The sequence below is a fragment of the Gopherus flavomarginatus genome, chromosome 19 (assembly GCF_025201925.1).
Source record: "Gopherus flavomarginatus isolate rGopFla2 chromosome 19, rGopFla2.mat.asm, whole genome shotgun sequence".
Lineage (NCBI taxonomy): Eukaryota > Metazoa > Chordata > Testudines > Testudinidae > Gopherus > Gopherus flavomarginatus.
This window is the reverse complement of record NC_066635.1, coordinates 22,298,519-22,318,132: the sequence shown is the minus strand read 5'-3', so window position 1 is coordinate 22,318,132 and position 19,614 is coordinate 22,298,519. Positions and strand designations below refer to the sequence as shown.

The following is a 19,614-nucleotide window of genomic DNA, read 5'->3' as shown; positions in this document are numbered from 1 at the left end:
GGGCCGCACGGCATGCTGGGAGGGGACGGGTTATAGCCGCGCCGCACGGCATGCTGGGACAGGACGCCCTGTGAGGGCCGCACGGCATGCTGGGAGGGGACATGTCACTGCAGGGCCGCACGGCATGTTGGGACAGGACGCCCTGTGAGGGCCGCACGGCATGCTGGGAGGGGATGTAGCACTGCTGGGCTCGGGCCCAACTCCAGCGCTGCACCGGTCACGTGACCTTGAAACGTCACTTTCCCTTGGCCCCCTTCCTGGTCACAGCGCTGTGGGGGGGGCCATGTGAGCCGGTCCGGGAAGGTCGCTTGTCCCTCGTTACGTGACCGAGCGCCGGGGATGCTGGCGGCGCTGCGCAGGGGGCCGGGCCTGGTGGCGGCCGCGGGGAGACGTTGCTGCGGGGCGCGCCTGCCGGCCCGGTGGGACAAGGCCCAGGGCAGGCGCGGGGCCGCCTGGGGAGCGGGGTCCCTGCGGGCGGGGAGCGGGCTCAGCCCCGGGGGCGTCCTGGCCGCCCTGGCAGGTGAGCGCAAGGGGAGTCGGTGATTGGGGTTCGGTTATGGGGGCTGAGGGGGTCTGTTATTGGGGTCGCTGGGGGCTGAGAGGTTATTGGGGGGCTGGATGGCACAGGAGCTATTGGGGCCCATTGGGGGCTGGTGGGGGGTTATTGTAGAGGCTGGTATATGAGGGGCCTACTAGGGGCAGGTAGGTGCGGGTCTGGGGGGACCTGGCAGAAAGAGGTGGCTGTTGGAGGAGACTGATAGGTCAGGAGATTATTGGGAGTCAGGGTGGGGAGAAGCGGTGCCTGGCCTGTAGGTACAAAGGAGGGGAGGGCAGAGTGGGAGGGGAGCTGACATGGAACTTGGGCTGGGAGCTGGAAGGTGAGGAAAGGGGCAAGCCGTGAGACGGAAGGCTCAGGGGTGAAGGTGATGGGGCCAGAGCACTGTGGGGTATGGGAAACATCCTTGCATGTGAGTGCAGTGGAAATGGGGGGAGGGGCTGTTACAAGTAACTGGGGGGTGGAAGTGGCACTGTGTGGGTGACTCCAAGCAGTGGAGCCTAGCCTGCTGTTTGAAGGGATTCCCAAGTCCATGCTTCTCCTGGTAGAGAATCCCCATCCAGCCGCCTTGGGCAGGGAAGGACAAAACCCTCTCAGCTGTCACCACAGCTGAGATCCAAGTACATCCAGTCAAATGTTTCTCTTCCCAGCTTTCTCTTTGTTCTCTAAAAATGCTGAGGAAGAGAAGGAGACAAAGAAAGGGGAGAGTGCGGGGACTGAAGACACCATTATATTCCTTTTGAAGAAAGCCAAGGTAAGCTCACAAGGCCCTAGATTAACATTAGTTGTATTTGCACAGCCCCAAGAGCTCTAGTCACAGATCAGGACCTACAGCTTGTTACCCACGTAGCTTTCTTATTACATACGCTGACTTCAATGAAATCAGCATGCTGGTTTGGTGGGGAGTTGCTGGGCACTTCCACTGCGAGAGCCTACTGGGATGCCTTTTGTTCAGCCATGCATCCTATTGATGAGCCAGTCCAGACACTTGGAGGCATGGATGGGGGGAGGGAGCCGAAGTATCAGCTAGCACTGAGGTGTCCATAAGGGGGGCAGAGATGAACTGCTCTTCCCAAGACACTGATCAGAGCAGCATCTGACAGTTTATTCTGTTCTCTCTGCTCCTGTGAGCAGCATTGGCACAGAAGTGTTCACCTGCACAGTAACACCCTTGCTTGGCCTGCCAGTACACTGGGATCAGCATTCCCGCATGCTGGGATCTCTAATCATCGTAGATTTTCCCTTCTCTCCGCTTCCAGCTCAGCATCATGAAGCAGGAGCTTGAGGAAGCGGAGCGGATTCTGCACCAAGCCATCCAACTCTCCCATAAGTCGGACAACAAGAAAGCCATCATTTATACCTATGACCTGGTAATACTCCCAGGAAAGCTGTAGGAGAGACAGGGGTCCTCACAGCTGCCATGGGATGTGGTCTTAGTCTCTCTGTCCCAAGCATGGGCTCAAACCTCGGAGCTTCACACATTTATGACTAGGATTGTATGACATGGCTGGTTGCGGTAGCAGGGGCCTGGACTCCCTTGCAGTCTTGTGTTTTTTGTATTCCTGTTACTTCCCTTGCCCTCCACTGGGCAGTGATTTCAGCAGCTGGTGACACGTTTTTGCTGGGTGGAAGTTGCAGGTAAAAAGAGGAGGAAACCTTTTTGTGCGAAGCTAGCCCAAGGTCAACAGTAGCTTCACATGATGAAGCTTTGGGATCCCTGAGTGCTTTCTTCTTCTCTTCTAGATGGCAAACCTTGCGTTCCTGAGGGGTCACCTGGACAGCGTGAGTAAAGTCCTATCACTTGAGTCTGTGAAGAGCCCTGTACTGTGTCTGAGATCATCAGAGGGCTGCCTACAATGTTAAGTATTCTGGCTCACAGCTGGGTTATACTAAATGATTCTGCAAAGGCCAGTTTCAGGCATAGATGCCCTACCTACACCAGCTAAACCTGGGCGCTGGCTCTTTAATGTACTTTCACTTTTATTTCAGGCAGAGAAGCTCTTCAAAGCAGCAATGAGCTTCTTGCTGGCTGGGGACATGAAACAGGTAAGGGCTTCTCCACACAGGCTTCCTGCTGGCCGTGAGGTCCCACAGCTGCTGTACCATTCCTTACACTACCTCTTGCTTGGGAAAGACGTGGCCTTGCACCATTCCCTGTAGCGCCTCCTACAGGGAGCTGCTGGTACTGGAGCGGCAGTGAGCTTCCCTGCCATTCAAGCAGCATCTCCTGGAGGTAGCTGTTCATTTACACCATGTATAGGGCATTATCTTGGCCTGCGTCTGGTCTCTGAGGAAACATTGGTTCTGCTGTAAGGATCAAAGAGAGGAGTGATTATGGCTGCCCCGTCTAATGTGCCTTTGACTTCTCTCCCTCCTGACAGGATGACAATGCCATCATTGAAATATCTCTCAAGCTGGCCAGTATCTATGCTGCTCAGAACCAGTGAGTACTGGGGTGAGGCTGGAGTGCAGATGATTGTTAGCTCCAGGATACCAGTGGTGATTTTTGGGGCAGGGGAAGCTCTTTCTTCTGATCTGGGGAGGAGAAGAGGTCCTATGTTGAGGGTTGGGGGTGTTCTACTAGCTCGGGGGTGGGGGCTTCCCCATCTTACAGGGTATTCTCAACATGGAGACCTCAAAGTCAGTAACTTTCATGAGATTCTTGTGTGGTGTGGCACCTGTTGCCCAGCAGCAGGGCAAGACCCAGCTGATCTGTAGCATGCTCTCCAGCTAGGTCCTCTGCCACTTTAGATGGAAATATCCCTACAGCAGTTTGCAGCTAAGTCCCATTGATCTAACGGAGAAAACCCACAAAAGAACTGAACACCTTTGGGCTCAATTTCAGTGTTTACAAACGTAGTTGGTGGCTGGCTGGCTTTTCAGTGAGGTAGGTGAGTGCTCTGTCTGTAGGCCAGGGACAGCAGCAGGGCACACTCCATACCCTGTGTCCCATGGGCAAGAGGGGGATGCTACTTCTCCAGAGCTGTCAGAACCCTGGGCCTGTTTGTTAGGTGACCAAGAACCAGGCCAACAGAGTAGGAGGGGAGGGAAGGGTCCCAGCAGGAAGCAACTGACCCTCAGGGTAACAATAACATGGCTTGTCTCCCAGGAATGCCCAGTATGTGGTGGTAGTGAGCTAACGCTGCCTTGGGAGTGTGGGATGAATGGCCTGGCTTTGCTGAGCTCTGACCTTTGCCCTTTGCTGTTCAGACACAAGCTGGCTCTCGCTGGCTATGAGTTCTGCATTCTGACCCTGGATGAGAAGATAGCCAAATACAGGGACTTGCCTGAGGATGTCCTCCCAGGTAGGAAGCTCCTGGCCTCTTGCTGTCATCAGTGTAGCTTCTGCCTCTCTAGGGACCTTCCTATGTTGCCATTGGTATCTCTCCTGCAGCCCCTTTCTTCCATTCCCTCACTGGCTTTTCCTCTCATGAGCTGCAGTCAAGCTCTGTGTCCTTCCCTGCCTCTGCCTCATCTTAATCTGTCTGTTTCCTTCACCACCCTGTCCAACTGTCTCCTTCATTCTCCCTGTGTCTGCTCTGGCCCTAACACTTCACACTGGCTCCCTGCCCATGGAGCCCTTAATCTGTCTTACTGCCCAGCTATCTTGCCATTTGTCAAAGCCATACCTGCTACCTCTGCCTCACCCTCTGCATTTGCTGTTAAGCAAGGTGGGGCAGGGCAGAGATCTTGTCTCAGGAGTGTGAGGGTGTTGCTTTGGCAGTATTACTCAGTGCTGATCCTTTGACAATGCTCGGACAGGTGTTGGTAAAAATCCCCTTGGGGCACTGTCTGGTGCCTATTCCTGAGAGAAGTGGGCAGCACTTTGACCCATCTCTTTTCCTGTTCACAGCAGAGGAAAGAGCCAACACACACCTCCTACTTGGTCTGTGCCTGGACTCATATGGTCGCTACCTCCTGGCCAACAAACAGCTGTCTGAGGCCCAAAGAATGTATGAGAGGGCACTTCAGATCTCCAAGGAGGTCCAGGGAGACACCCATCCCCAGGTGAGCAGAGACTGATGGCTGGACTCAGAAGGAGCACTGTGGGCTCAGAATGGCACGTGCTGGAGCAGTGGCTGTGAGCTTATGCCCCTGCAGGGGGTCAAGAGTAAACATGTGCCAGTGCCCAGGCAGGGGAGGACTGAGCTAGATCTGTCCTGGTCTGCCAGCACTGAATCCTCTGCTACTCTGGGAAACCTATTGCACTGACCCGTTCATCTATGGAGAGATGTTATGAGACCCTCCTCCTTTGTGCTGCTTGGGCACCGGTGTGCCAGGGCCGGCTAAGCTGGATATTCAACCTTCCATAGCTGTAGGTCAAGACAGGACCCTGTATCTGCATTGCCATTGGTTAAGTTCTAAAAGCAACACTACTCCTCCTCCCTCAGCTCTAAAACTTCCTCTCCCTGTCCTGGTGCAGACTGTGGTACTGATGAATGACTTGGCAACTGTGCTGGATGCCCAGGGCCTCTATGATGAGGCATATACACATGTGAAGAGGGCATCTGAATTGGCAAAGCAGACTGAACACCCTGAGGAGCACATGGTGCTGAATAACCTTGCAGGAATTCTGATGCACAGAGGTAAGTAGTGACACCCAGCCCAAGCAGGAAAGGTGATTTATTTGCTTATAACTCTCTTGATTGCAGTAAGGGGGTGGGGGGAGGAGAGTGAGGGAGCAAGGCCTGTGCTGTGGCAATGAACATGGGATAGGGACTTCAGTGCTGCTGTAGCACTGCTCTCCTTCCCACTCAGTATAATAGCCCTGGCTTGTCTTAAACAACATTTTATGCTGCTTTCAAATTTTAACCTGTCAAGTGAAGATGCCTGTACTGATTGGTTGGGGGTAAGGGGGAGAGTTGGTGCCTTGGAGGCAAGTGACTTTAAATTGAGTTGAATTCTTACCTACCACTCCTTGACAGCCACATCCCATCCCTGAGCTCTTAAGCTAGGGGTAGCTGTGTTGGGCTGGCTGCAGCTAATGCTCCATCCCTCATACAGTTAGTTCCATGGGCTGAAGACTCTGCAACCATAGAGCAAGATTCATATCTAACCTTTAAATTCTGGAGCTCAGACATGGCTGCTGCCCTGCTCTGCACACAAGGGGAGTAGCTCTGATTAGCAAAGCATGAACAGCCCTTGGTAAAGCTTGTCTGTCTTACTGCTGCAATGCAGGAGCAGCGCTGCTGCCAGGGAAGAGTGAATCACGGGGTTCTAGGCTGGCAGGAGTGGAGGGGACTCTCCACACCTCCTTCATCCTCAGATCCTGCCTGGGACAGGCTAGCTGAGGAGCTGGTTCCGTTAGTGACAGCTGCTCATGTACAGAAAGAGCAATGAGGGGAGGGAATGGGACAGAGCTGGCTTTTATTTTCTAGATGGAGAACAATTCCCTTTCAACCATGACCTAAAGCCCAGTCCTCCCTGGTTTGTGCCTGACTGTTCCAAGCAGTACTTTAAGTGTAATCACTCAGCTTAGGAGGGAGGCAGGGGTGGGTGTAACATTCACTTTGCTTTCTTCCTCCACTGAACACAGAAGACTTTCTGCAAGCAAAAGACGTGTACAGAAAAGCCCTGAAACAGGCAGAGCTGAAAGGAGACACTGCATCCATGAAGCACATACAGGAAGAACTAGCAGAGCTGGCCAAGAGGAGAAAGCAGTCAAACTGAACATGTGATGCACAAATGAGGGAGGCTTGAAGTAGCTTGGACTGAATGAACTGCTGAAGGCAAGATGGTGGATTATATAAAACACAGGAAGGCTGGGACCTGTTGCCATTTTCAGTGGGAACTAAAATAGCTTAACTCCAGGTTCAGTACTGAGTAAGTACAAGAAAGGAGGTACTGGTTTTGACAAACTCAAAATAAAGCTTTGATTGAATTGCTGGAGGCTAAAGGCTTATTAGTCCATGAACAGAGTGCACTGAACTGTACTTGATTACCAAGTTTAAATGTGCTCTGCTTTAATCTGAGGTCTATCACTACTGTGGGAAGTGGATTCACTGGGAGCGTTGACCAGTGCTCAGAATGGTATGCTTTTTAAACATTACAAGTCACGAGAGCTCCTGCTGAATGCCTCAACTGGAACAGTAAAATTATCACTAGTGCTTTCTCACTTTCCCTTTACCTTGCTAGAGCACCACTAGTGCTGAGCACAGCAATGCAGAGCCATTTACATCAAAGGAAGGAGGGGACAGGGTGGTAGTAAAAAGCAGTTTCATTTAGCTTTTAAGTGAGAAGGGATAGAACCATTAATATAGGCCAAGCCTGCTTTTTTTTTTTTTCCGTTCCTTCCAACTGCAGGGAAAAAATGCCCTTAAGGCACTTCAGCTAGACTGCTGGGATAGGCTGTGGTATAGGAGGATTAGCAGGTGGGTAGGGTACAAACCCTGGGACTCTTAAGTCAAACAGGGACTGCTGCAGAAGAGGTAAAATGGGGCCACTTCTCCCCCAGCATCAGAACTGTGCAGAGGGATCCCTTCCCCACTGGCATCCACCCCTTCTCCTAGCTATATGACCTTTAGGAAAAACCACAGGGAGGTCAAGGTAAACTGAACCAGGTACAGGAACCAATTCAAGCAGGGCCTGATGAACAGAAGTAGGCAGTGGCTTTCCTGTAGTCTTTACTCTAAATATTCTCTCCCACCTTAGCCCCACTGAAAGGATTAAAAAAACTAAACCAGAAAGTTGTGGAACAAATATGCACCATACCATGCTCACATTGTTCACTGGGCTTCTCTATTTTAGCCCTCTCTCTTGTCTACGTACATGGTAAGGCCAGTGTGAGAGAGACTGGTGCATGCTCTGTGCACAGGGGCTTGCATAATAAGACCCATTCCCAGTTGGCTGTTAGGTACCATGAATCATGTTTAGGAATGTCATCACTTAATCTGGTTCAGTTCCCCTCTGTAAAATGGAAATGATAGCCCTCCCCTGGAGTGTGAGGCACTTACACTACCACTAGTGAGCCTTTAGAGACCTGCCTTAGCACATTTTGTTTCCATTTTTGAAAGGTGCTGTCTGTACTGGAGAGCTGATCTGTCTCTTCTAGACCACAGTAAGTATCCACAAATTCACCCCTTGTGAGGGGAAGGTTGTTCTCTGTTCCCAAGACAGGTCATTTGTTCGGAAATCAGATATTATTCCACTTCAGTTTCACCTCCAGTGCCCAGAGTGCACTTACTGAGCAAGACCCAGTTAACTGCTTGTTCAAGATTTTCCTTCCACCGTATAATGGTTACAAAACTCAGTTATTATTGGATGTTGCTAAACACCTGAAGCTTCCTGCTGCAAGAGGTGGTTCTGCTCAAAAACAATGACAGGAGTGCCTTCTCAACCTAGCACTGGAGCACTGTACTTCCTACTGATATGCAGATGTGTGGGTTGTAACACAAATAGCCTTTGAGAACAGTTCATAGCAAGCCTACCCAAGAGGGAAGGATAAAATGAAGATTGTTATAACAATCCTAAGGAAGTTAAGTGGGCAGAATTACTTCAAAGTAGCATCACACAAGTGGAGCTAGCTTTGGGGTTTTCAAGAAGCAGAGTGGGTAAGAGGTTTGTTTACCATCATATTCAAGAGCACACTTTGGTGTAATGTGCACACCTGAACATTGTTACTGTTCAGATTACTTACATTAGTGGTGTTAGGCAGCAGATCAGTTAATCTTCAATGCATTCAGGTGTGGTCCTCTCTAGATTGCATAGCTTGGCATTCTAGCAGGAATGCATGAACTCCTAGGCCAGTTTAGTGAATAGTGGGGCTAGGGGCCTGATTTCCAAGCTTAGGCCTCCTATTATTACAAGTGCAGGTTTGTCTCCATGAAGAAGAATTGCTAAGGGAAGATAAAACAATTACAGGCTCGGGTGTGCCCACAGAGAATGAAGGACTAAATACCCTATGTGTTTTATACCACATTCACTGTAGTGTGAGCATGCAGTTGCCAGATGGACTTCTATTTCCTAGAACTCCAATGGTCTATTCTAGTGGTGTAATCTGAGACTACTTGAATTTCAATGCCCTACAGGGTGCTTCAGCTGTTTCTGTCAAGTGTTTTTGTCATTCTCATCAACACAGCTTGATGCTGCAAAACAAGAGGGACACAGAGCAAAAGGAAATGGAGAACTGATCCCCTTTATTGATTGGTCTGAATCCAGAAGTCATTGTCTACTGAAGACATTTTGTGGAAAAAAACTGAATTTTAGCATGACGCATGGGTTTTTTCAAGTCTTAAATGTTTTCATATCAGAATCACTGAACATATCAAGAGGAAAACATTGTGAAAGCACTGATCAGAAATCAACAGTTACAAATTTTGTAGTAAACTACTTTTGTAAACAATGATTTACAGCCACTTTCCTGTTTGAAACAGGCCAGGTATAATTCCATATTCAAAGGCTACTGGATTTTTTTTTAATAATGCTTAGGCTCTGGGTATTATCAAAAATTAAAACTTAAGGAACCCTAAAAAAATTGCTTCACAATAAGAAAAACAAAAGGAGATGTGCAAATGCCACTCTTATCCTATGCCTCTGAGGGTTATTCCGCAAAAGAGGGGCTGCTTGACTACCCTTATTTAGTTAGGATACCTTGCAGCATCAGTAAAGAGAACACACAGATTTCCCTCCTTTATGTAAATTCGGCTAAAGAACAGATGATGATCATACAGTACAATTAACCACAGGCTTTGCAGGTACAAGCCTCTATTTCAAACATACTGATGTTTCGTTACACTGAGGAAAGGAGAAAAGACGAACTTTGGAATGGCACTCCATTTTTCACTTTCCCAAATTTAAATTTACAATGTGGGGAGACCAACTTATAGCAGTGTGTCCTTGAAGATGAGTAAAGAAAATAAAGGACAGTTAAAATCAGGGGGATAGGGACTCCAAACAGAGTTGTTCACTTTACACCTGACATGCTTCAGGGTTTTCACATTTTTCAGGAGGACTAAAGTTTTTAACACTTCCAACTGATTTTAACGCTGCAGGATACAGCATTTAAATACAGCAGCAAAGCAAATCTGCAATACTTATAGCTCATCAAGTTTCCAAGACAGACTGCAAACCAGCAGAGAGGAGTCTAAAATCTCCTGTTGGTTTCTCTTTCCTACAGTTGGGACAACCTGGGGCTCTCTTCAATAAAGTACAACACACTTTAAAAAGATTTACAGCACAAGGGGTTCTGTACCTCTTCCCATTTGTTAAATACAGGCAAAGGGCATCACAGACCTATGAAACACAGCACCTGCATGGACTCCAAGTTACAAATTTGTATACCTTCCAGACATAAGGAATTGCAAATACAGGTCTAAAATTAAACTTTCTTCAGTAGGCTGAAAGATTGTGATAAGTTTGACAACCTCTTCCTGAGACAAATGTTGAATATGGTCTTGGTTCAAATTGCTGAAGGGACACATGCTGCTTAAATGTTTCATTTAATATTTGACTTTGCCACCCACCCATTCAATAGTTTTCTCCCCATATCAATACTTGTCTCCTTGTACCCCAGAGCACTTAAACTCATGGTCCTGGGGCCAGTGCAACCATATGAAAACGAAACATGGCAGATTCCAACTGACACAGTGGCCACACTAATCAGATGCATATACTACAAGTATATTACTACAGTAGAGGCCTCCAATTCCAGCAGGCACTGACAGATGAATGGATAAAAGGACCCTCTTCTAGTACCATAAGCAATTTTTTTTTTTAGAGAGTCTCTATCAAGTAAAGTTTAGGGGTTGGTTCAATATTAAAAAAAACAGGTTTCTATGCAAATCACTTCTTACTGGACTAGGTTTTAAAATGCATGTTAAAAGATTTAACAATTAGAATGAAGTGAGCAGTAACCACCGTATCTTTTTCAAACTGGCTGTCAGAGCCCAGAAAGTTGACTCTCATATTTCTTGATTACAAAGCTCAGAAGTAGCTTTATTTATTTATTTTTAAACTAGAGCAGTGGATATATTTTTCTTGATGGACCCAACAACCCACCCAGAGCCTTTGTTAAGTTAAGCAATCTGCTGTGATTTATATGGATATTTATGGTAGTAAAATTTGTTTAAAATAGTAGCCTTTTTCAGCTGTATACAATGCAGAAACAGAAAACATTAAAATAGTCTTTTGGGGCACAGTTAAATTACCAGTGTGCGTAACAGTGAGGTATGACTCCAGAAGCTGCTTGGTTGGGTTTTATGTTATTGTTTTTTCTTTTTAAACTGAACCATAAACATACCCATGCAATAATATTTCTGCAGTGTTGCTAAATAAAACTGACCACACTGAAAATTTACAATGTGGCAGAAATTTAAAAATTAAAGAAATATATCATCTTACCCCAGCAGACCTGACTATGTTAATGTACAGAATTTAAGGGGTCAGTCTTAAAAATCAACATTTTCACAAGAGCTTGAACACCACTGTGTCTAGGGAAAAAATTAAATTGAAGCACACCACCAGTAAGAGGTGGCACTGCATTAACAGGCAATGATGCTATGTCGGTTGGGAGAGTAAGGTATGAAGAGTACTCTACACTTGAGAAAATGCTTTAAAAAAAAATTACAAAATGACCCCTAAGGCTTATGCAATGACTGAATGTAAGTACACCAGAGACTATAGCAAGGGAAAAAAAACACTGCAAAAAGTACTCTCTATTTACAGAAGAATGATTTAAAGACATTATGGTTTTCTTTACAAATAGATGCAGAACAGGAATAGTCCACTTTTTAAAAAGTCTTTACATATTTATTTTTAGTACATCAACCCTCCTCGATCACGATCCTCCTACACGTGGTCTGTGCAGATGGAATCTTTTCGATTTACTCTCCAAATAGCTCCCCATCATCTCTTCGTGCGTGGCCCTTGCTCTCTTGGGAAGTCCCTTTGGGCATAAGTCAAAAATAAGAGTTTTTTCGACCCACAAATTAAAAAAAAACTCTGCATAGTTCAGTCATCACTGTCAGACAGAGTCTCATATTGTGCTGAAAGCAGTGGTGCAGGCTCTCGCTCCCAGATCCTGTTCTGTTGGTGAGTGGCTGCTTGGCTCATGGATGGCGGGGCACATGCAATGGACGTTGGTGGTGTACTGCTGAGCATCCGCATTGTCAAGGGGTTGTAAGGAAACTGAGTTGATCCTAAGCCAAAAAAGTTTAACTCAAATAAGACAGGCATCACTCCAACCAGATCTTCAAGACTTAACTTTGTTTTCACTACATGAATAGACGTGTGACAGATCAGAAGTCAACACTGGCATTTTCCACCAAGATTCCAGAACCTAATAATTTTAACACCAGACCCCTGAGAAAGGGAAAGTTAAATTCACTCCTTAAAATTCCCATTAGTTTATAACAGCCAGGATCACATGTAATCTGTTTACAGGGAGGCCAACTCTTGATTACCATCATCTTTGTTTACGTGTGCAGCTTTAACTCAGAACATTGCAGGAAACACAACTAGTCATTCACCACATTTCTTTGGCATATGAACCTCATAATATTGGTTTTATAATACAATGGGTTTCAGTTTCAGGGATTACAGTGATCCTTCAAGCTCTGTGGATCAAAAATTTCCCAGAACCAGTTTTCCACCGGTGCCTCTCACTGTACAGTGAAGAGTTGGTTGCAAGGATCAGATAGGAAGTAATTTTTTTCTGTTTTCAAAGTTTAAACATAATTTCACTCATCTCTGGTGACTCAGCTGCTGATAAAGAATATTACAATTTTTGAGAGGACTAATTAAACCACTTGTGGTGTGAATGACCTACTTTGGTGTTAAAATGCCTGGTAGAACATTGCCTTCCCTTATAAAGAGATGGTTTGCTACTCTGCACATATCTGATTTAGAAAAGATCCCTGTTTAATGAATGTGGATACTGTGATGATTTGGCCCAGACACTTAAAATGGGTCTTTCCACATCTAACCTTACCAATTCTAGTTCTGTTATTTTTTAGTAGTATTTCTGGCAACATTTCTCACCTGTTGAAGAAGGCCTGTCTTCCCAGGCCCACACTGGAGTCTGCCTGTGGTAATCTCCTTCTGAATGTACAGATGAGACAGAGGAAGGTCTCTCAGTTCCTAAGTATCCCTGCCCAGGAATAGGAGATTTAGACTTCCTACTATTAGACTTGCCAATTAACTTCTGCTTGCCAACTCCCCCTCCTGAAAATGGAAGTCACAGTAAAAAGATTATTTAAAAAAAAAAATTACAATTTAGACTCAATAATAAATTTATAACCAAACTGCCATATAGCAAGCTAAATTGTATAAAGAGATTCCTTTCAGCAAATCAAATCTGGATTTCTTAACTTGGAGACAAGTATCAGAGGGGTAGCCGTGTTAGTCTGGATCTGAAAAAGCAGCGAAGAGTTCTGTGGCACCTTATAGATGTTTTGGAGCATGAGCTTTCGTGGTGAATACCCACTTCGTCGGAAGTCACAGTAAAAAGATTATTTAAAAAAAATTCACCCACGAAAGCTCATGCTCCAAAACGTCTGTTAGTCTATAAGGTGCCACAGAACTCTTTGCTGCTTTAACTTGGAGAGTTACCTTTAACCCTCTGGTGGTAGCAGCCTATAGCTTCTGTTTGCTGTTCATGCACCATTGCTGAGAAATCCCCAGAGCTCTGCGCGGATATGAAAAGGTATCCACAGAGCTGCAGGTCTCTACCGGGAACCACAGCAACGAAAGCAGCATATATCAGGCCACCGCTCCCAGAAGCCAGCACCCCGTGGCAGCCACGCCGGAGGAGCTGCCAGCACAGAGCGCTGGCTCCTGGGAGTGGTGGCCCGACATGCTGCTGCTTTTGCCGTTACAGTTTCTAATAGTCCTGCAGCTCTGTGGATACCGATTTATATCTGGGGATATAAATTTTGTATCCGTGCAGGGCTCTAGAAATCCCCACTCCTATCATCAAAGGGTTAATTCTTCAGTGGAGAGGGCCATGTAATGCATTTCCTTCCCTTTGAAGAGACAGGTTACTTTCACCTAATGCTAGCTACAGTTACCATGCATTAGTCAGCCATTTTGCAAAGGTTTGTGTACACTCTTTAGAGGTGCTGTTCCAGGTAGGCATCTTTCTATACCACAACACTATGCAGGTGCACCCCTCCTGATTCCATCCTTGCCTATCATAGCCCCCATGTTTTCAGAAAAGAAACATTGGCTAAGACTCTGGAGTACCAGCACTGCTTCTTTGAACTGGAGGGGACATTGCTGAAGAACGAGGCACCCGTCCCCAACCCAAGGGGTGAACATGTTGCCTCCATAGCACTGTCAGGGAGCATGGATTTCTCAGTTTTCATGATTTCACGCTCTCTTAACTACTTCAATTACACCCCACAATTACTACCCGTCCGTCTCAAGGCCTTGCAATTCTGACGAGCTGTAAAATGATTTCTCACCTGAATTGGGTGATGGATTAGCTTCCTCTCTACGGGCCTCGCTATTAGCTGAGACTGCAGGGTTGGAACTACCAGGTGCTATCCCCATAGTCTGAGACATTACAACTCCATGATCCTCCCCTTTGTCATCAAAGCTGCCCATCAATGCCTTCCTAATAATGTCTTCCAGACCCAGATTACTGGCAGGATCTGCAAAGGAATGACCCCTAGAACTGACTGCACCTGGGAGAAGAAGAAATTGTGAGGGGAAGGATGGGAGAGGAGGACAAAATACACCTCAAAAGAATTATAACAAAGAGACAAGGGAGACGATTTTAAAGGGACAGAGGAAGAATGAAAAAAAAAACAAAACAAAGATGAGCAGTTTATGCAAAGCTTCATGCACCAAGCAGCTCACAATGGCTACAATTTAGACATGCCAGCAGCAAACATTAAAGAGCCATGTCAATTATGTCAGTCTCCTGTTTGCATGAGGATAAGATACTTACATGTGCATTAAAAATTAAGAGCCAAGGCAGTTAAGGATGCCAATTTTGACAGAATATTAATCAAAATCAGAATATTAATCAATTAAAATATGTTGGTCATAAAAGGAGACCATCCAGAAAACAGGATTTCTCTCAAGATGAAACATTAAAATTGTATGTTGCGACAATTATTTTACAAGTTAAATACTAAATAGAGAACGCTGGGCAAATATTGATCTTCACAACCTCTCCCCCCTCATCAAGGGAAAATCAATATTTTAAAGATGGGGAAAACGGAGGTAGAGTGGTAATGTGATTTGCCCAAAGTCAGAAAGGGAGTTCGTGGCACAGCTTGGATTACCACCTCCGATTGCCTCTATTAGTGACAAGTTATGAACTACACCGTGATTAGGCAGGAGACCGGAGAAGTGTTTAATAGTTACTAATAAACGAGGAGTACTTTAGGACAATTTCTTAACTGATGTGAAGCTACCCAGAGAACTTAATGTAAATACAGCAAATACTTGAGTAATAGCTCCGTTTCTTCCTTCTATTTAAATAAAGTTTATGAGAATTCAGAAAATAAATTTAGCTATGAACTGTTTTAGTAGAGAACTTTGTTGCAAGTGTTCACAATTTTGATTAAATGAGATGCTAAGGAAAAGATATTTGCATGATTATGATGACAGTGCAAGAAAATTACAAGCCAAACTCTAGTACAAATTAGATTTCTGCCTTAATTGCACTTTAGACATACATTCAAATTCCCTTTTATATTCATTTTGCTTTTCCTTTATGTACTGAAACAGGAATTTCCACATTTAGGGCTCTACTGGCTTATTTCTGCGTTTGCCCCCCCTCTCACTCCCTTCTTATTTCAGAGTTTCTCAATTCACCTGTTAAAAAGTATTACAATTGGCAAATTCTGTTACAAGTAGTGTTTCAGAAAGATTTACCTGAGGTAGTGACTGCTGGCAAATTAAATATTTCAGTTCCTGGCTGAGCAGTTGCTGCAATTAAAACACAACATTTAAGTTTGTTTTATATTACTGAGAAACTCTACACATGTACTAATGTGTATGAGTATTTGAAGAGTCTTCTCTCATTAATGTGCAACTTTATCTGCTGTGACTTCACCTTTGGGTTTTAGTGCAGTGAATGTGAACCACTGGTTGCTCAGTATAGTAAAACTATGTACAGAGGTTCATCTTTAATGTTGGTCCATAAACACAACCTCAGACAATCTGTCTGTGAGCTTTCCTTTCCCTTAAAAATACTCTTTCAGACACTAGATGGACCTTTGAAGGTTTTCCTGGTCTTGGAAGTCTTTAAAATGCTTAAAAAAAAAGAAGAGCTGCTATGTTTATTTCCCTGGTTGAACACACATTTTCGTGAAAATATCGTATGAATTTTGATACCACATATGTCTTTACTTACGACCATTTAGAACTACTTTGAATTAATTTTTCCAGACATTTCAAATGACTGGATTTATAAACACAAACATTATGTAATATCTTTAATAATCTGAGATTGCAGATTATTGACCTGTTACTGACATGAAGCAAACAGATAATCAGCTAATGACAGTGGTGGATAGTATATTAGCGTTCTAAAAGTCGAGATGAAAGTTTAGCTGAAATGTATTCGTGTAACACAGCAGGATTTATCACACATACCCACTATGGTCTATTAAAAGACGATGACAATGTTTACCACACTTATTTACATGTTCCCAGTACTTACAATGTTCTCACAGAATGAGACAACATGGGCTTAGCATATGTCTAACACCACAAATAATGCTAGCATCACTGAGCCTACTTATGTAAAGAAGAGATTTTTGTAAAGGCAAGGACACCCAAATCCACAGCCCTTCCATCAGTTTTAAGAAGAGCAACATTTAGAAGACATTCCAAAACAATTAAGTAGACTTCTGTGAAACAAAAATTATCTTCTTGCTCATTGAATGCATATTCCACTTTTAGCAGAGAGGTGTGCTCTAACCACAAGCATGAAAGGATTAGGAGCCAAATTAAATTCTCTTTACTGCTAACTGAAATCCCCATTTTGCTGGAATAAGTTTATTCAGGAAAGTACAATATGGTGCTAGTAACATGTTCCACCATGTTGATATTTGCTTCCCAAACTATATGCAACTTATTTGTGGTTTCGAGGTTGCCTAATTGACACCCATAATTACAAGAGCAAACAACAAAAAGGAGTCTTTGAAGCCCCTCTGGCAGCATGACACCACTTCAGCAGAAAACACGTAAGCAAGCTTATGTTTACATATCTTATACATCAAATGGAAAACCCCAATAAATCATACATGGATAAGAGTGCAGGTTTTTGCCCAATGTTTCGTGGCTCCAAAATAAAATGCTTGCCCTTAGTTTACAGAAGATGTTTCCCTCTCGCAAACAAAATATTAACCTTGTAATTGTAAAATAAACTCCTACATACAAGAACAAAATATTGTGACAGACCCAGACCAGTGGGGTACAGGAGTCTGGTAGAGGGCAAATATACTGGTCACTGGAGGAGTAGTCTTCTGTTCCTTGAGTGACCAGAGCAGGGGCTGCACTAGATCAATCAGGAACCTGCTAGAGCCAATTAAGGCAGACAGGCTGATTAGATCACCTGCAGCCAATCAAGGCAGGCTAATCAGGGCACCTGGGTTTAAAAAGGAGCTCACTCCAGTCAGGCTCGAGAAGCCAGAGGAGAGGAAGTGCGTGTGAGGAGCTGGGAGCAAGAGGCACAAGGAGCTAAGAGCGAGAGGGTGTGCTGCTGGAGGACTAAGTAGTACAAGCGTTATCAGACACCAGGAGGAAGGTCCTGTGGTGAGGATGAAGAAGGTGTATGGAGGAGGCCATGGGGAAGTAGCCCAGGGAGTTGTAGCTGTCATGGAGCTGTTACAAGAGGCACTATAGACAGCTGCAATCCACAGGGCCCTGGGCTGGAACCTGGAGTAGAGGGCGGGCCGGGGTTCCCCCCAAACCTCCCAACTCCTGATCAGACACAGGAGGAGTTGATCCAGACTGTGGGGAAGATCACTGAGGTGAGCAAATCTCCCAATAAGTGCAGGACCCACCAAAGTAGAGGAGGAACTTTGTCACAATATATATGGCGCAACTTCCAAGTGTTTGGTAGTAATTTTTTAAAACATAACATTAAATAAAACAAAAAATATTTGAAACAGGACTGGGTTAGGCTTTGCACTATTGCCATCCAAGGATACCCTACATTAGAAAATGCAATGAGAAAGTGAAGTCCCACTTACCCATGTCAGAGTCACCTCCACCAGAGGAGTTCAACTTACGAAATATCTCCTGTTTCTTGGACTTCACCATTGGAGAGGTGTTTTCAAGCTTGGTGAAAAATGAAGGGAGGTAACTTATACTCCCTGGAGAGCGAGAGTCAGTCCTGCCAAGACCAACATGTGTCAAAAGATGAACTACATATCAACATGCATTGCTTTAAAAACTTTCCCATCACTTCTAAACTCTGACATGAGTTTACATCAGAGGCCCAAATTCAACATATCTTATAACCCCCATCAGCAATCTTATACAGAATAGCTATATATCCCATAGATCTATACACTCAACTATTGTCTCCATTACTTTAGAGACACCCAAACTTTGCCCAAGTGAGTGCCAGACTGATGGCTTGCCAAGCACATAATCACTACCACATCTCAATGCATTTGATCTGTGTATCTTAAAGCAATTGACAATGGAGGTAAGTATCAATATTTCTATTATACTAACAGAGAATCTGAAGCATAAAGTGGTTAAGTGACGCACACAAGGCCAGGGCCACAGTCAAGAGCAGAACCCAAGGCTCCTGACTCTTAGTCCTGTGCTCTAGCCACTCAACCAGGTTGCCTCTGAAAGTTAAGAGGAGATTCAATTTTCCAAGAATTTTTATAATTCTGGGGCCTAAACCAGTTGATTCTTTAAAAACACATTGGTTGCAATGAAAAACTCAAAGATTGTATTATGAAAGGTCTTTCACCCATGCCTCTCAAAATGCTTTACATACAGTGAATTTAAACATCTCTTGGAAGTAGGTAAGTACACACCCATCTGTAAACAGGGTAGACAGAGTCGCTAAGTGACTTGCCCACAGTACCAGTATCAGGAACAGAATTTACAAGCCTTGATTCCTACTACACTGCTCTTGCCATTAGACAATAGTGCCTCACTTCAGAAATCAGAGCTGCTGCTGACCACTCAGATACAGGTTAAGATACAGTAAGTTCAGTTTTTAGACATACCTCTGTTCAGCAGGCTCATTTCTTTGGGAAAGCAATATAATATTGTCTTGTTTCTCATGTACAACTGGGACCTGCGGCGGTGAGATTGGCTCATAGGGTTCTGAAGAGACATGACTTCTCTCTGGGGACTTCCCAGGTCTACATTTTTAATATAAAGAAGAGGTACTCTTCAGATGTGTAACAAGCACAATTAAAAAACTCCAGTAATCAAAGATCAAGTCTATATTGCTTATATACCATTTAAGTCTATGGTATCCTCTGGGATGAAAGATATTACAGAAACACAAGACTTCAGACTATCCACATAAATGATTAATTTCTATGAGCTTTACGTATTTACATCTCTTCCTTCCCTCAAAGCTTGAAGATCAAGTGCAGGTAAATCTAGTATAAATGTGCAGACGGCTATAATCTACACTGTAGCACCAGTGAGTATTTATCATTTTCCTTACTACACTGTTAGAAAGTTAAGCCATATATTCCTTCTATTTGTTGAAGAAAGAAGACATAAAATGTAAGTTGCCTTTGGACAGCTAAGAAAGGTTGAAGGATAAACCTACTTCAAATCAGTTAAGCCTAATCCACTGTTAATTTTTATTGGCTACTTATGCAGGCATGGGTTGAATTTACGGTCAAACCAAAAAGCCACCACTTCACCTTGCTCTGGATTTGTCAGAGAGATTTTCAGGAGACACTCTGGCACTTGGCCGTTGATGGTGAACAGACTGTGACTGTGACTCGGGGCTGTAGCGGTTTGAAGCCTTTGCCCGAGTAGGGGTAGTAGCTGCAGCAGGAGCAGAGTTCTGGAATGTACTAGTCGGAGGCTGCAGGGATACTTGTGAGGCCACTTGGTTTCTAGCAAAGTCTTGTGTAATAATTTGCTGGTTGGGGGCAACAAAACAAAACAAG

At 44.7% G+C, this 19,614-nt stretch overlaps 2 protein-coding genes across 5 annotated transcripts in view; one reads left to right on the top strand and one right to left on the bottom strand.

Moving 5' to 3' along the window:
• The first annotated feature begins 324 nt into the window (after positions 1-324).
• Positions 325-14,215, top strand: TTC19 (tetratricopeptide repeat domain 19). 4 transcript variants are annotated; one of them, XR_007770347.1, is made up of 12 exons: positions 325-520; positions 1,207-1,310; positions 1,816-1,926; positions 2,300-2,338; positions 2,546-2,602; positions 2,938-2,999; positions 3,767-3,861; positions 4,410-4,564; positions 4,980-5,142; positions 6,093-6,379; positions 7,570-7,613; positions 14,126-14,215. XR_007770347.1 is itself a non-coding variant. In XM_050929010.1 (10 exons), exons 1-10 carry the CDS (start codon positions 340-342, stop codon positions 6,224-6,226), a joined length of 1,101 nt encoding a protein of 366 aa, XP_050784967.1. In that variant the 5' UTR covers positions 325-339; the 3' UTR covers positions 6,227-6,440. The 4 variants fall into 4 exon arrangements, 1 of the variants encoding a protein (XP_050784967.1); XR_007770346.1 differs by lacking the exon at positions 14,126-14,215 and adding an exon at positions 8,634-8,946; XR_007770348.1 differs by lacking the exon at positions 14,126-14,215 and adding an exon at positions 8,584-8,946.
• Positions 8,666-19,614, bottom strand: part of NCOR1 (nuclear receptor corepressor 1) — a 101,911-nt gene continuing 90,962 nt past the window's right edge. The window contains exons 39-45 of the mRNA XM_050928997.1: positions 19,363-19,586; positions 18,706-18,843; positions 17,707-17,849; positions 15,380-15,433; positions 13,957-14,178; positions 12,533-12,715; positions 8,666-11,691 (exon numbers count right to left, since the gene is read on the bottom strand). Of these exons, the coding sequence (XP_050784954.1) occupies positions 11,504-11,691; positions 12,533-12,715; positions 13,957-14,178; positions 15,380-15,433; positions 17,707-17,849; positions 18,706-18,843; positions 19,363-19,586 (1,152 nt within the window). The 3' untranslated portion in view covers positions 8,666-11,503. The remainder of the gene's footprint in view (positions 11,692-12,532; positions 12,716-13,956; positions 14,179-15,379; positions 15,434-17,706; positions 17,850-18,705; positions 18,844-19,362; positions 19,587-19,614) is intronic.

Coding starts and splice junctions, on each gene's coding strand:
- TTC19 (XM_050929010.1), top strand. CDS start 340: ATGCTGGCGGCGCTGCGCAGGGGGCCGGGCCTGGTGGCGGCCGCGGGG. Junction 521..1,206: donor CGTCCTGGCCGCCCTGGCAG/GTGAGCGCAAGG, acceptor TTCTCTTCCCAG/CTTTCTCTTTGTTCTCTAAA. Junction 2,603..2,937: donor TGGCTGGGGACATGAAACAG/GTAAGGGCTTCT, acceptor CCCTCCTGACAG/GATGACAATGCCATCATTGA.